At 56.2% G+C, this 14,360-nt stretch overlaps 3 protein-coding genes across 3 annotated transcripts; 1 reads left to right on the forward strand and 2 right to left on the reverse strand.

Annotated features, from left to right (window-relative positions):
• Positions 1-72: 72 nt before the first annotated feature.
• On the forward strand, positions 73-2,659 carry QBC33DRAFT_448404 (uncharacterized protein; the record flags this gene model as incomplete). The annotated part of the gene is made up of 4 exons (XM_060424467.1): positions 73-747; positions 799-900; positions 934-2,265; positions 2,339-2,659. The coding sequence occupies 4 exons, from the start codon at positions 73-75 to the stop codon at positions 2,657-2,659; spliced, it is 2,430 nt and encodes an 809-aa protein (XP_060284942.1).
• A 1,004-nt stretch (positions 2,660-3,663) lies between these two features.
• Positions 3,664-5,139, reverse strand: QBC33DRAFT_568413 (uncharacterized protein; the record flags this gene model as incomplete). Its single annotated transcript, XM_060430511.1, has 1 exon — positions 3,664-5,139. The coding sequence occupies one exon, from the start codon at positions 5,137-5,139 to the stop codon at positions 3,664-3,666; it is 1,476 nt and encodes a 491-aa protein (XP_060284943.1).
• Positions 5,140-9,545: 4,406 nt separating this feature from the next.
• On the reverse strand, positions 9,546-11,279 carry QBC33DRAFT_357757 (uncharacterized protein). The gene is made up of 3 exons (XM_060423890.1): positions 10,573-11,279; positions 10,395-10,492; positions 9,546-10,322 (listed from the first exon to the last, which is right to left on the reverse strand). Exons 1-3 carry the CDS (start codon positions 10,804-10,806, stop codon positions 9,605-9,607), a joined length of 1,050 nt encoding a protein of 349 aa, XP_060284944.1. The 5' UTR covers positions 10,807-11,279; the 3' UTR covers positions 9,546-9,604.
• Positions 11,280-14,360: the final 3,081 nt, after the last annotated feature.

Consider the following 14,360-nt stretch of genomic DNA (forward strand, 5'->3'; position numbering starts at 1 on the left):
CAGACGAGCAATCGCAACAACCAAACAAACAAATAAACAAACAAAACGAGAGAAAAAAAGAAACCCGAAAACATGTCCCTCCAGGTAGACGACAGCGGCCGCCGCACGCGCTCGCGCTCCCCGTCGGGCCGCCAGCGCGACCACAGCCGCGGGCCGAGCGGGCCCTCCCCCGCCGTCGTCGACGCCGTGCCCTACCCGTCCTCCTCGGGCGGCGGCGGCGACCCCCGCGACCGCGACCGCGATGCCGCGGCGTACGAGTACGAACGCCTCGCCTCGTGGCGGCCGGCCTCGCCAACCGAGGAGGCGCCGCCGTATTACCGCGGGTCGCGCGAGAGGGTCGATGAGGATCCTGCTGCTGCTGCTGCTGCTAGGTATGGCGAGGGGTGGCGGGAGCGGGAGAGAGACCGGGACCGGGACTCGTATCGTTATGAGAAGGAGAGGGAGTCTGATCGGGATAGAGATAGGGACAGGGACAGGGACAGGGATAGGGTGAGGGACAAGGATAGGGAGCGAGATAGAGATAGAGGCGGGGACAGAGACAGGGATAGAGACAGGGACAGGGACAAGGAAAGGGACCTTGCGAGGGACAGCTTCCAGTACTTGCCGCAGAAGTACGCCCAGAAGTTGGCTGACCCCGAGTCCCCCAAGTACTCGCGCGAGTCGCTCCGTGATCGGGAGCGGGACAGAGAATGGGATGGCGAGAGAGACAAGCCCAAAGAGCGAGAGCGAGACCGGGACCGTGAAAGGGTCTCGGAGAGAGAACGAGAGCGTGAAAGGGTCTCGGAGCGAGAACGGGAGCGGGACCGCGATCGAGGCAAGGACCGTCGAGGCCGGGACAAGTACGACGAGGACTTGGCCTACGGCAGCGTTCCCGAGCCGGGGCATCCGCGGGCTGAGCGGGTCGAGAGGCCGGAGCGGGTTGAGAGGGTGGAGCGGGCAGAGTCCCCTCCCTCCTCCAAATACAAGTACGCCGATGTGAAGCAGTGGGAATACGGCAAGCCCGACGCGAGCGCCGCCGCCTACGGTCGCGGCGAGGATCCGAGATACAGCACCTCGAGCCTCGAGCCGAGGAAGGCACCCGCCGCTCGCGCCCCGAGCCCCGGACCCCAATACGGCTATAATCCCAGGGATTCCAAGGGGTACCCGCCCCCCGGCGCAGACTCGCACCGCTTGTCCGCGAGCGTGGTGACCGCCGAGCCGGGCGCGGGCCCTCGCAAATCGGCCATGAAGAGGGACGCGTCACCGCAGCCGCCGACGGCGCGCATGTCGGGCCTGTCGGTCGACACGTCGCTCCGCCCGGGCTCCCTGTCCGTCGGGGGCCCGCAGCACTCGGGCCCCATGTCCGTCGCGGCGGCGCCCGGGTCCCCGCTGCTGGAGTCGTACCACGGCACGTACCAGTCCATGTCGCCGATGCCGTCGCCCATGTTCTTGCCGTCGCACCCCGGCGGCGGGGCGGACCCGCTGATCCACGAGGCGCTCTCGCCGCTCGGGTCGGACGACGACGACGAGCGGTCGGGCGACAAGCTGCGGACGCGGCGGGCGCGGTTCCACGACCCCGTCGACGACGCGGCACGGCTGGCCAAGGCGCTCAAGGGCGAGCGGCGGGCGCCCGAGACGGAGCCGCTGATCGAGATCCTGCCGGGGCTGACGCACGAGCAGGTCATGGAGCTGCGGGCCGAGTACAAGCGGCTCGTCAAGACGGGGTCGCAGCACAAGGGCGTCAACGTGGCCAAGCACATCCGGGCGCGGCTCAAGGACGAGGACCCGAGCCTGATGAAGGCGTGCTACGCCGTGGCCCTGGGCCGGTGGGAGAGCGAGGCGTACTGGGCCAACTTCTGGTACCAGGGCGACAAGACGCGGCGGGAGCTGCTGATCGAGGCGCTGATGGGGCGGACCAACGACGAGGTGCGCGCCATCAAGGAGGGGTTCAGCGACAAGAAGTACGCCAACAGCCTGACCAAGTGCATGAAGACGGAGCTCAAGGAGGACAAGTTCAAGAAGGCCGTGCTCATGGTCCTGGACGAGCAGCGGATGGAGGAGTACGACGCCTACGGCCGTCCCCTGAGGGTTGACGTCGACCTCATCAAGGACGACGTCAAGCGTCTGCATCACGCCGTGCGCAGCGAAAAGGGCGGCGAGTCCCTGATGATCTCGACGGTCGTGCAGAGGAGCGATTCCCACCTGAAGGAGGTGATGAGGGCCTACACCGACGCGTACGGCTCCAACTTTGCCCGGGACGCCCTCAAGAAGAGCGGGAACCTAGTGGTGAGTTTCTCTCCTTTCCTTCTTCTCCTTTCAACCTGCCTCATCACTGACACGCAATCTTCTTACTTCACAGGGCGAGCTCCTGGCGCACATCCTCAACGGCGTCATCAACAAGCCGGTGCGGGACGCGCTGCTGCTGCACCACGCGCTGTCGGCGTCGCGCAAGGACGAGCTGCGGCGCGAGCTGCTCATCTCGCGCCTCGTGCGCTACCACTGGGACCGCCACCACATGGCGGCCGTCAAGGTGGCCTTCCGCGAACGCTACGGCCGCGACCTCCAGGCCTCCGTCAGGGACGCCACCAGCGGCGAGTGGGGCCAGTTCTGCCAGGCGCTGTGCATCTCGCGCATGCCGGATGATGTGAAGAGGGTTGAGAGGGTTGAGGTTATACGGTGAGGTGAAAAATTAATCATGTGGATTTGAACGTATACGGTTGAGGTGAAAAGTAATCATGAGGATTTGAACGTCTGATCAGATTGTCGCTATTTTATGGAAGCCTTGGGCAGATTCAGGAGGGCAGGTAGGCAGTATGTTTATGCTGGGTAATACTCTTGGATGGTACCTTAGCTAGGACGGAATTTTGAAGTATTTCCTTTTCTTGGATCATCAAATTGGCTTCACACCGGTGTCACTTTCCCCACTCTGTAAACGGCACAGAGCCCCGAATACTACTGGGATTACCAGTGGGAGAGATGCTGAATAATGAATGGACCTCCTCCCCTCTTCGAGCCGGACAACAGTGCTAGACAGCATGAATCCTGCTTGACTCTGAGAAAGAGGCCGGGCTGGAACGATGCATGCTCGATCTGTGGCATACTTGCCAAACCCGGTGCGAGCGACTGCTTGGACGTCTCAAGCAGAGTTAATACATCCTGGCCCGGCTTCGGCCTCCATACTTCCAAGAGAGGTCCACAATGAGCTCAGATATGAGAGGACCAACAGTCTCCAGGCTTTATAGATGTTCAATCTCGACACACGGACGGGCACCGAGGGACTAGGAGCAGGCAGTTACTGCTGACTTGTCTCTCTAATGCCTCGCCCTTGCATATATCTTGCATTTTATCGATCAAGGTCCCTTGAAATACACGAGTAGAAGGGAGCTGTCACTTGACAGCAACCTAAGAGGCGCGAGATGAACAGCGCCTAGCGGTCTATGACTTACTTATCTTTACAACTACCAAAGACGACAAGATGTGAGATATGACACACCAAGGAACCGAGAGCACTTCTGAAACTCAAGCCAGAAAGTAAAGAAATAGAAGAGGGCAAAAAGGGGAAGCCAACCAAAAAAAAACCGGGGGGGGGGGGGAGGAAATAGGGGGAAGAATAGGGGGAAGAAAATAGGGCCAGAGAGACCACCAACCTACCTTTCTCTCCACGTCAGCACATCTCACGCAACCTCAAAGAAAGTCCGCAGTCCCAGACCTCACCAAGCACAAGCACCTCATCCGGCCTACCTCCCGGCAGAGGCACACAGGCGTGGCCGCCTCGCCGCGGTCCCGCGCCGCAACCCCGGCCCGCACGTGGCGCGGCGGCGGCGAACCGGGCTGCCCACCATGGGAGACAGGGGCACGCGCCGCCGGGGGCGGGGGCGCGAGGCCCGGGGTGGCGTCGGCGAAGGGGCCGGCGCCGGTGCGCTTGGCCCGGGCCCGGGGGGCTGGCCTGGGGATGCGGGAGCGGGTGCTGCCGGTGCCGGTGCTTGTGTTCTTGCCGTCATTGTCCTTGTTACTTTTGCCATTGTTGCTGTTGTCGCCCTTTCCGTGGTTCCTCCTGCGCTGCCATAGCGCGCCGGAGGGCGCCGCCTGGATGGTCTCCCGGCCGGCTCCGTCTGTCGCTCCGCTGCTGGCCGACGAGCGGGCGCTCTTGGTGGGCGACCCGCCAACCCAGGCCCAGGGGTTATAGGACTGGCGCCTGTTCCGAGCCGCGGACCGGTCGCCGCCGCCGCACAGGGCCCTGTACGCGCCCTCGTTGATCTGAGGGGGCTCCCGGGCCTCGCCGCCGCTGGCGGAGGACGTGCGCATGCACTTGGGCGAGCAGTCGGAGAGGGGGCTCGCAGGCTTCTTGGGGGCGAAAGTACTTGCTCCTGCCTCGCGGGCGCGGTCTCGTTCCCAGGGGTCGATGAACTCGACTTTCTCGTCCAAGGGGCTGTCGACTTTCTCGTCCGAGGAGCAATCGACTTCCTCGACCAAGGGGCTATTGACTTCCTCGACCAAGGGGCTGTGGAGGTCGATTCTCTCGTCCCAGGGGTCCTCCCGATCGATCCTTGCCTCGAACTCGATCATTTTTTTCTCCAGCTCGATCTTCCCCTTCTCGCGATCCAGGCGGTTTCTGCCAGGCTGCGAGGATGAATCGGGGGGGTAGCGACGGCCGACCCATTGGGACCACTCGACGGTGGCTTCGAGTAGGCCCTCCAGATACGACGTAGGGGTCTCGTCGTCGCTGCCCTTGGAAGGGGGGAACCCGCAATAGATCATCGTGCGGAGGAGGCTGGTGATCTCGCATCTAGTCTGTCTCGGGTCAGCGACGTAGCGGAAATCTATGGAGAAGACGACGTCGGCAGGGACCAGGGAGGGGTCGACTGCGCGCTTGTAACCCATCTTGTTCTTGTGCGCCCAGTAGTTCAGGATGGCGCTCTTGTCCTTGACGTTCCAGGGGAGGTAGTATCGCACGCACATGGCGCACCATCCGTATTCGACCTGGAGTGTGACTTTGAGTCGGCACCGGGGTTCGGTGAACTGGGTTTCCAGCCACCTACGGAGCGCGCCGCGCTTGGCTTGTCTGGCTTGCTTTGCTTTTCTCACGATGTCGCACTTCTCTTCCCTGAGCTCCTCAACGTGGCAGCACACGGTGAAGACCCGCCGCGGACACCGACACATGGCGGCTGGTCGGGTCGAGGACGATCGTTACGCTGCGACTATCGTTGCTATGTGTAGAGGGAAGAGGTGATGGTGCACTGTGGCAGGCTATGACGGAAGTGATATGAGGATTGCGGAGCCTTATATATTGGTGGTTCTGGATGGAGGTTTGAGTCGGCTGGACAAAGACAACAACTCGACTTGCTTTACAAAGATATTGTCTTGATCCCTTTCACCCGCCATTGTCCTACTGCTTGAGCAGCAAATGGCTCGATATCTTGTAATGGGAAACAGCTATGATGAACAAAGGACTGAACTTCCTGTTCAAGATTCTGCTGGGTGCTGTCCTGACTCTCGGTTATTGTATGATCAACGGCATCCACGAGCTGGGAAGCGAACGAGTTGCCCATTCATGCCCTCATGGGTTCTACTTGCACCACAAGGCGAGCTCCTTGACCGCCAGGCCAGGCTTGAAACGATACAGGAATAACGTACTCCCAGGGCCCACCACATTCTGACGGGAGGCTGAAGCTCTAGAGAGGTATTCCCTGATGACTACACGTTTCGCGCCTACTGCAAGGTCTCTAATTTTGTAGACGTCAGTAACTACCTGGGCCTCTGAGGTAAGGGCAAGATCCGGCGGCGATCAAAAGGTGATCGAAAAGGGAGATAAGGATCCTCGACTGCCAATTGGAACGTCAACATCGGCAGAATGCTGATATGTTTATTATTATGAGTTACCCTTTCCCGTTACAACGACGTCATCTGGCCAGACTTCACCTAGTCCATCGTGGGTACTTTACATTCCGCCATACATCTTCTTGTGGTCATTGCGGCGACGAGGGGTTAAGCCATACGGAAGGATCGAAGCCGAAGCTTCTCTACCAGCTTATTGACATGTGAAGGAAAACCAAAAGGGAGACAAAAAAGGAGCTTGTCAAAACTCCAGTCAGGCTTCGGTCCGGGCAAAGCCGGACCGGCGCGGAACGGCGAAGACGAGCGAGACCCGACCCGAGTGCATAATTAATAGACGGGAATTATGAAAGGCCGCCTCCCTGCTTTAAGGGTCCGGGAACGACCCAACCAGGAAACTCGGAGGCGAGAAATAATGCGAAGGACCGAATGAAGCATTTGCAAAATAAGAAATCAAATAACGGTGGAGAAAAGTGTGAGTCGTTCCAGGCTCTAGACTTCCCACTAATGCCGGCAATGAAGACCATTTCCTGTTTCATCCCACGCTTCGACCCTTTTGTCGGGCCACTCGAGCTCACAATGATATCAGATGAAAAGGGGGGCTGGAGACTAGAAGTTGGAGGGCCATATCTTACTGCGTACCTCTCTGAGCCACGTAGCTGGCTGAGCTGTTGCCATCAGCACTAGCTGAGAGAGATTCCAGTGTAGGTATGCTAGTGTACCAAGAAAGAAGGGGGCAAATAGGTGGATGAGTTGACAATGACGAAATGAGGTCAGCCCAGCTGGAGTGCGGCATCTCGATGCACGTGGTGGGAATGCAGGCATCCCCGCATTGATTTCAGCCCAAAATCTCACTAATTATTCTAGAACCTCATGGGTTAAGCTTGGAGATAAGATATCCTGAACCAAACAAAACTTGCCAGCCCATAGAACCCCTGAACTTGCCTTCCTTCTCCAGCAACCCAGCCACCGCGCCGGAGAGTGTCCCGAGCCAGAGTCCCTCCAGGTTCCCCAAAGTCCCCTTGGCCATTTTCCAAGACACGACCCAAGAAACGAAGCCCCCACCTCCCTTATGAAACCCCTCCTCAGCTTGCTCGGCGCCGCGACGCACCAAAACGAATGCGAGGCTGCGTTTATCGTTCTTAGCGTCCCCGTTTTCAATCTCTCCCGCAGGCAGCTACCTACGTTGGTACGCGGGGAATGCGAAGAGTGCGACAAATACGACTCGGGGTGCGGATAATTATCCATGCCGCTCGCCAAGGACGCCCAGCTTCAATGGAAGGGGCGAAAGGTAGGCCTCTTGGTCCGTTTCTTCTTGAGTCGCAGTCCAGTCAGGTCAGGCGCAAGCGGAGAACCACATGTCTCTCGCTGCTATTCTTGTGGGCCACACACCCCGATGAGGAAACCACAGCTATGATAGCGGTAGTCCAGCACACCTCGCGATCCTTGGCATCTAGGCTTTTGGTCCTGTCCTTGTGATTGTCTTCCTACAGCTATGTATGCGTACCGAGGTACCCACCACACCAAATGGGACTTGGTCAATTGGGTTTGGGGCTACCGGGACGCTAGCATTGGACTGGTCGATCCGCTTTCCCCCTTTCGGTCACATTCGATAGATATCATTCCCGATTATATCCTAGGCGATTCCGTTTGACTACCTGTAGAGTACTGTTTGTAGCTCACAAACTCACAGGGCTGGAAAGCGATCGTGACGTGTCAGCAAGTCTGGCACCAGCGACCGAAGTGCGTCTAGGGCTTGTTCCTCGTAGATAGATAGTGTGGCCGTAATGAGCTTTTTGAGTTATTGCACAGGAATGAAGCTATACCCAACCACAAGTGTACACTACTGGCTGGGCTGGACCCCAATATAGTTATGCCCTCGGATGACGGATAGTTATGCTCTCCACGCTTGCCAAGCGCCCAAGTGGATAGCTCTGTGGGAAAGGTAAGGTACGATGACGGATGGCGGCTCAGAAATTAAACCCACTGGAAGGAATGATAGAAAAGTTTTTTTTCCAATTTTCCATTAGTTCTGTAATGCAAATAGAATGGAATGGAATGGATCTGTCATGTCTTGCAACTTTTATTTTTTATGATATTTTTTGATTTTTTAAATTTCCACCAAAAAGGGGCGGCCGCGTGAGTAGCTGGGAGCAGATTACTATGTACACCAAAACAATGAATGGCTTGGCAGCTTTCGAATCTGGAAAAAAACCACCGTGTTGGGGGCCAGGGGATGGTGAGGATGCAAAGATATCGCGCAGAGCGACACCACATGACACAGCAGCCATCTCCCCCATGCATTAATCAATTTGAATGATGAAGATAAAATCCCGGGACCCAAAGCGCCCAATTGAACCCCTGACCCCGGAATTCGACGCAGGCGGGAAAGGCGTCAAATCCCGTTGGAGGGGTGTTATGATAGTTATGATGCATCGATCTCTTGTTTTTTTTTGGGGTCCAATGGCTGGTTGACCGGGGTGGGCTGATGGGCGCACGCGGTGGGCGGGGGATTCATAGACTCCGAAGTCCTGTGCGCCTTTTTGACGCCGATGCCCGAGCCCGCTCGCTCTTTTATTATTACCCTGGCTGCTGGGCTGTGACGAGTCGTACTCGTGCGGCGTGGGTCAGCCGAACCCGAGAACGAGGGCCCCTCCTCTCTTGGCTTGCCGCGGCTTCTCAGTTGCGTAATGGTAATTTGCGATTTGCGCATGCCTCCATGGTACGATTTATTTATCTTGTGTGCACGAGATGGAGCTTTCCGCTGTTGGACATTCAGGTTCCAAGCGGCCCAGCCCTGCCTGCGTCCGGGCCGTATGGTCTGAGATTGGAGAAACTCCAAATCCACACCGACAGTAGGGATCCAAGTCGAATCATATACCAAATGCGGATGGTCGCTGCGGGGTTGGCGATGCGCAGGAGGGCCCCTGTACGGAATACGCAGCGTAGAACTCCCTCGTTTACATCGTTCCCCCGGCCGACAGGCCACGTCCCTTCTTATTACAAGTTTACGACAGCAACGTGGCTGAGGACACGAGTACGTACGTGTACCGAACGGACATAGCGGCGCAGCAATCTGACCTCCCTACCCCTTCCCTTAATTGTCCGATTAAAAGGGGTATTCCAGGTTTGATACCTTTAGTAGCACCTGTCAGGTCGGTGCTCGCGGCTTCCGTGCATAAATTCGGCCGGTCATTAAGTCCGCCGCTGGCTCGGAGCTTCTGTGCAGGGATTGTATTGCCCCGGACCTGGCCGCCCTGTTAACTCCCTAATTCCGCTCCCTGACAAATGGGATGTTAGTGAGTGTCGATCGCAAGCCACCGACTCACAGTCGCAGTGAAGATCTTTTTAAGCTACCATTCAGGGCCGGAACTGAGGTTTGCTTTTGGTGTTGATAGTGATGGTGCATTGTTGTTGGGTATTACTTTACTGTTTGCGTAACTGACAGGAATAGCTGATGCTTGGTTTCCCCAAAGTTCCATACCTCTCTCTCTGTCTCTCTACCCTACTGCTAACGCTCCCTGCGAACGAGTGGTATGTCCCCTTAGTGAATTGCGCCCCTGCAAATGCGAATTCCACGGTGTCGGTATCGTACAATTCCGTCCATCGTATTAACACCCATTGCCAAACCCCCATGAAGGATCCAATCCAAGTTGCGCCAAACCCCGTATCGTAATCCCCTGTTTTGCTGCTGTTACGGACAGCCAAAAACTTGCATCTGCTAAGAGCTCGGTCCTGCCGGTCACCCCTTTATGTACACCACTCTATCATACTGAGGTGGCCGACGGCCTGGCTACAGACGCATTGCCTCTGGATCGTAGCCTGAATATATCATGGGATCTCCCATGCCCATCATGACTTCGGGGTTGGGACATGAAAGCATATGCGGCTTGATGGTGCCGAAATTTGACTCGAGCAGCCCCTGATTCAACATGTCCACGCCCATATACGGGCCGGCCGGGATGAATCGAGGGCCGAAATCCATTGACGTCGGTCTGCTCGTCCACGACGGCGTATATGCTGTGGGAACTGTGGGTGACTGGCCCGGGAAGCTCTCTGGAGGTACCGAATTGACGTCGAATTCGTTATATGAAAGGCTTTGCGGCGACATGGTAACCGTATTGCCAGTAAAGACGGACTTGCGGTAATCCTGCTCGAAATCCGAGTGCTCGAGTTCTGACGAGCTTGCGCGGTCTGTCCGGTTGCAAACCGACTCGCTCTCCTGCTTGATATGCAACTGGTCCCGGTCCCTCTGTTGCTCTTCCAGCTGTCGCGCCAATTCTGCGAGGCCGGCCTCGTCCTCTGGGAAGACTGAATGGACGGGGAGGTCCATATCGCTATTCGGTCTTATGCACCCGAGCTTGGACGCAATATTGTGAATGACGGGCTGGCCTCGTTCGTTCAACTCGGGTTCGCCCAGGTCCCACTGCTGCGAATTTCGCACCATGGCGTACAGCTTATGGACCGTAGCTATGAGGGCAAACTGGGTGTTCTCCAAAACCTCGGCATAACTGTTCCCCATCCGTGTAAGTCAGCATGTCCGAGCAGAACAGGACAAGAAGTGAGAACGAGAAAATGCATACCCTCTAGGCAATTGCTTGTATTCTGTCTTTTTACGCGTACCGGCGGTGCAGACGAGGCCGTCGTCTTTACACCTCTTGCATGGGAACTCTCCATCACACTGTCGTGTGTCAGCGGTTGTGCCCAGGAGCTGCCCCGGAGCAGGTCACAGGGGGCGGGGATGGAGGGGGCCCAATATACCTTTGTTTTCTTCATTCTACACCGCTCGCATGCCTTCCATACCCTCTTATGCCGTCCGTCTGTCGAAGAATGTTGTGACTGGCTGTCTTGCACTGGCGACTGGGGGTGGGCATGTGCGCCGGCTCGCTTGGGAGCTCGGTGCACGGTCTTAACGGATTTTGAGCTTCCATTACTTCTCCTGGAACCGCTAGTCTTGAGGTGCTCCTCATTGGGGGGCGTAGGTAAACCTTCCATGTTGTAATGTGTTTGGAGACGTTGGAGGAGGGAGGAGGTGAAAGAAAAGAAAGGTGTGACGAGTTTGGGGGAGTGGAGGATATGTAAGCCAGGTAGTTTGGTGGTGGTGGGGGGGCGTCTAAGTCCCGTTCCTTTGGATTGGTAACACGCCAGGTAGATGAAAAGATATCCAGACGAGAGACCCCTGGTAAGGATGGGAATAAGGCAGAATGAAGCGCCGAGTATTAATAATGATCAAAAAAAGGTCGGGGTCCAGTCGTAGGGTGCAGGAGGAAATAGTAGCTGGATTAGGTGATTATGTATGTGCTCGCAAAAGTCCCCATCCCGCTCCTTCGAAGGTGCCAATGCGCCGTATGTGGAACCACGGTCGGCCACTTATTTATCTCCGAGTGCGGACCAACTTCCGTCAAGTCGAAGGTCGTCTTGTCTGTGACCTAGTGTAGGGTAAAACAGTGGAGCTGACCCGAGGTCGAACAAGGTACTGCGCGATGTACCGCCGCGGGTGTGTGTTTTGCTGGTTCTTGCGGAGATGGTCTATCTTGACTGATGTCCTGATGACTCCTGATGGCCGCTGTGGAGGCGCGCCGAGTCGGTCCCGGCGCTGTTTTAGCCCTTTTGCAAACTCGAAGATCACTGGTGCGAGCCTGATCCTAGCAGTTCTTGCCCACTTGGCTAAGAAGTACAGGGCGCCCAGTTAGATGAGGATGCGCCCTTGGGCTGACGACAAGTGACGTGTGATGGTGGTGACGGCGACGGCTTTGTGCGAGTCTTGAGTCATTCCAGCAGTGCGGGACACTTGTCCAGACTCCTGCCATCTTATATGACAGGTTTCCCTGTTAGATTCACCGCTTCAATGACCTGATATGCCAAACCATCATGAATGGGCATTTGGTAGCGCGCTTGTGCCGTTTCCGTCCAAGACCCCAAGAAGCTTGGAGCTTAATGTTTAGTTGGGTACGGGTGGGTACCTTGAGATACATCGGCGATCACGGACGCCGAATGTCCATCTGACTAATAAGGTTTCCAAGCCTGCATAATGCAACCCGGAACATAACATAACTTGCCCACTACTATTACTAGGAGCAGTTAGTAGGCAATTCTTATGCATGGAAACGTCCAGTACCCGTGGAAAGAATTGAGCCGCTTAGCCTTCCCGCATAATGAGGTCTGCACTCTAATAGGATAAGCAGAACCTGCTTACACAGCACTCAAAACCCTTGCTAATGAGCATTCTGCACAAGCGGATGTAACGAGTGCCGGACGCTACGATCTATTACTTACAGGAAAAAGCACACATTGCACGGGGTGCAAACAGGTTCCGAAGCGCCATTGCTTGAAATGTCCGTACTTCGTCGGGGGAAAGAAAAATACATTCAATGACGTTTATCTACAAGACGGTAAAACAACGCCGTCACGACTCGCTGAAGGAAGTCGAGGTCGCTGACAAGGCTACAAGGCCCCCAAGGCCCGCAGATGACAGATAGCAAATGCATGTCTGATGGATGATGAATAAGCCCAAGCCTCGGATAAAGGAGGGGCAGAAATTTCTGTGGCAAGGACCTTGGGAGCCTTGTCCATGAATCATCATGACTCCTGACTCTGTGAGGCTCCAGCATCCTAACAAGGGCTCCACTGCCCTGACAAGCCCATCGCTCTTCATCCTCGGGCATAACCTTGAAACATAACGCCAAATAATGCTGGAATGATGTCTGATTCCCATTCTCATTCTGTAAAGCGGGCATCGAATGTACAAATGTAGGTTCCATATTGCTAATCAGATCAAATATATGGTCACACTCTCAGTCGCGCTAGGCTCTATTGCCATCCCCGCCATCCATCCACAACCATACCTACTCCTCCTCGCGCTCCAGGCTGATTCGACCGCCGTTGACGAGCATCCTGTGGTAGTCAGGAGGATTAATTAGTCATTTATCATTATGTAGGTGTGTTTGAGTCTCGAACTCCAAAGTCCTCCCGCTTCGAGAGGTTCCAGACCCAATGGCCCGATTATGGTTTTCTTCCCATCAGTCGGGTTTCAGACGATCGGTCCCCTTAACATAGTGAGATAGGCGCGACGGTATTTCCAGAGGGTATTTCCAGGGTGGGCGATGAGATCATCGTGACTTGTCAGCGGGGGGCCGACAAAGGCGGAGCAAGCTCCCGCATCGCGCGATTCAGTGGCAAATTCATGAGCTCCTGTAGGTAGCTTGTGACTGCATGGACGCTCGAAGCTTAATTCTTTTCAGTCGGACGGTTGACATAGGCATTAGCAGCAGGTCCGATGACAAGAGGTACAAATTTGGCATGAGTAAGTACATCTGCGTACATCCCCACACTGTGGGCTGCTTTTAACTGTTCTAGAAAGCCTCGAGGAAATCCCGGGTGGGCTGCATAACCCAGATTGCCCTTCGGGCAGCTTGTGGGGCCTCGCGCCCGGCATCGAGGTCTGGTCTGCAATTAAGCGAGGCCGACGCCGGGTCCCTCGCGCTTCGGATTTCGGCCAAGCTACCCTCTTTGCCGGTTTCTCCCCCAATGCAAAAAAAAATGGTCCCATGACATACATTCATATTCCCGGCTTGAGTCTTCCCGGGGCCCCTCGAAGGATGCTCTCATCGCGATTTTATCCATCCACCGGTCTCGGCTGGCTTGCTGGCTCGTCTCGTTTTCCAGTTTCGACAAATTGCGCCCAGGCCGCCATCATTGTGTTCTCCGCGGAAGAACAGCGGAGGAAGCGAATTTGAATGCGCCCGCCGGGCTGCTCATGCACAATACCGAGATAACTCCTGCTGCCACCTCGGAATGTGGTAATGTGAAATACAATTCCGTCGTCAAATCTCAGTCAGGAGGGCTGGAATTGCCACGGCCATAATGTCAATTTCTGCATGTCCGGCCGCAATTTTGGGGCCATTTACTTCCTCCCAGGGGATGGACCCCTTGTGGGCCTGCAAAGACTAAAATGGCGCACCGTTCGCTCGCTCGGCCCCTTCCGAGTCGCGAACACTACCGCACTTGCAGATATACCACAAATGACTAGCCGCCAAGCCAACAGAAATGCAGTGGCTGTTGCCGACGATCGTCCTCGGAGGCTCACTATAACGTCGCTTGAGAGGTATTTACTTCGAGCCGGGGCCTGCCAGACTGCCCGAGGAGAAACACGGTCAATCCGGTTCCGTCTCGCTGGAGCCATAAAAAAGAAAAGGAACAGGAGGAGATGAATCTGGGCCGGGGTTCCTGTCCAGGCTTCTCCGTCTCGGAGCTGCTAGAGATTTTTGAAAGCCAGTTTCGATGGTGCTTGAACCTCCTTTTCTTCCGTTCTGCCGTGCTACAGGGAAAAGTACGGCCGCGTCTACAGGGTCAACAGGGTCAAACAAGTGCTACTTGGGTGCATCGATTCAACTTACCGAAGGGACAGTTCACGAGCATTCTGACGCTCCAGTTCTGGTCAGGATACGTTAGGGGATATGCAACCGCGAAGCGCAAATGCCAAGGGCTGGTCAATACACACCGGACCGGTATCGAATCAGTTAAAGACTGGATTTCCACGGGGGACGGCA

Source organism: Phialemonium atrogriseum, assembly GCF_030411735.1.
Source record: "Phialemonium atrogriseum strain 8032-3 unplaced genomic scaffold QBC33scaffold_8, whole genome shotgun sequence".
NCBI lineage: Eukaryota > Fungi > Ascomycota > Sordariomycetes > Cephalothecales > Cephalothecaceae > Phialemonium > Phialemonium atrogriseum.

What these genes read in the sequence shown, in the direction of transcription:
- QBC33DRAFT_357757 (XM_060423890.1), bottom strand. Translation starts at nt 10,806, where the DNA reads ATGGAAGGTTTACCTACGCCCCCCAATGAGGAGCACCTCAAGACTAGC. An exon ending in GTAGAATGAAGAAAACAAAG is followed by an intron (nt 10,493 to 10,572) that starts GTATATTGGGCC and finishes GACACACGACAG; the next exon opens with TGTGATGGAGAGTTCCCATG. An exon ending in TACAAGCAATTGCCTAGAGG is followed by an intron (nt 10,323 to 10,394) that starts GTATGCATTTTC and finishes GATGGGGAACAG; the next exon opens with TTATGCCGAGGTTTTGGAGA.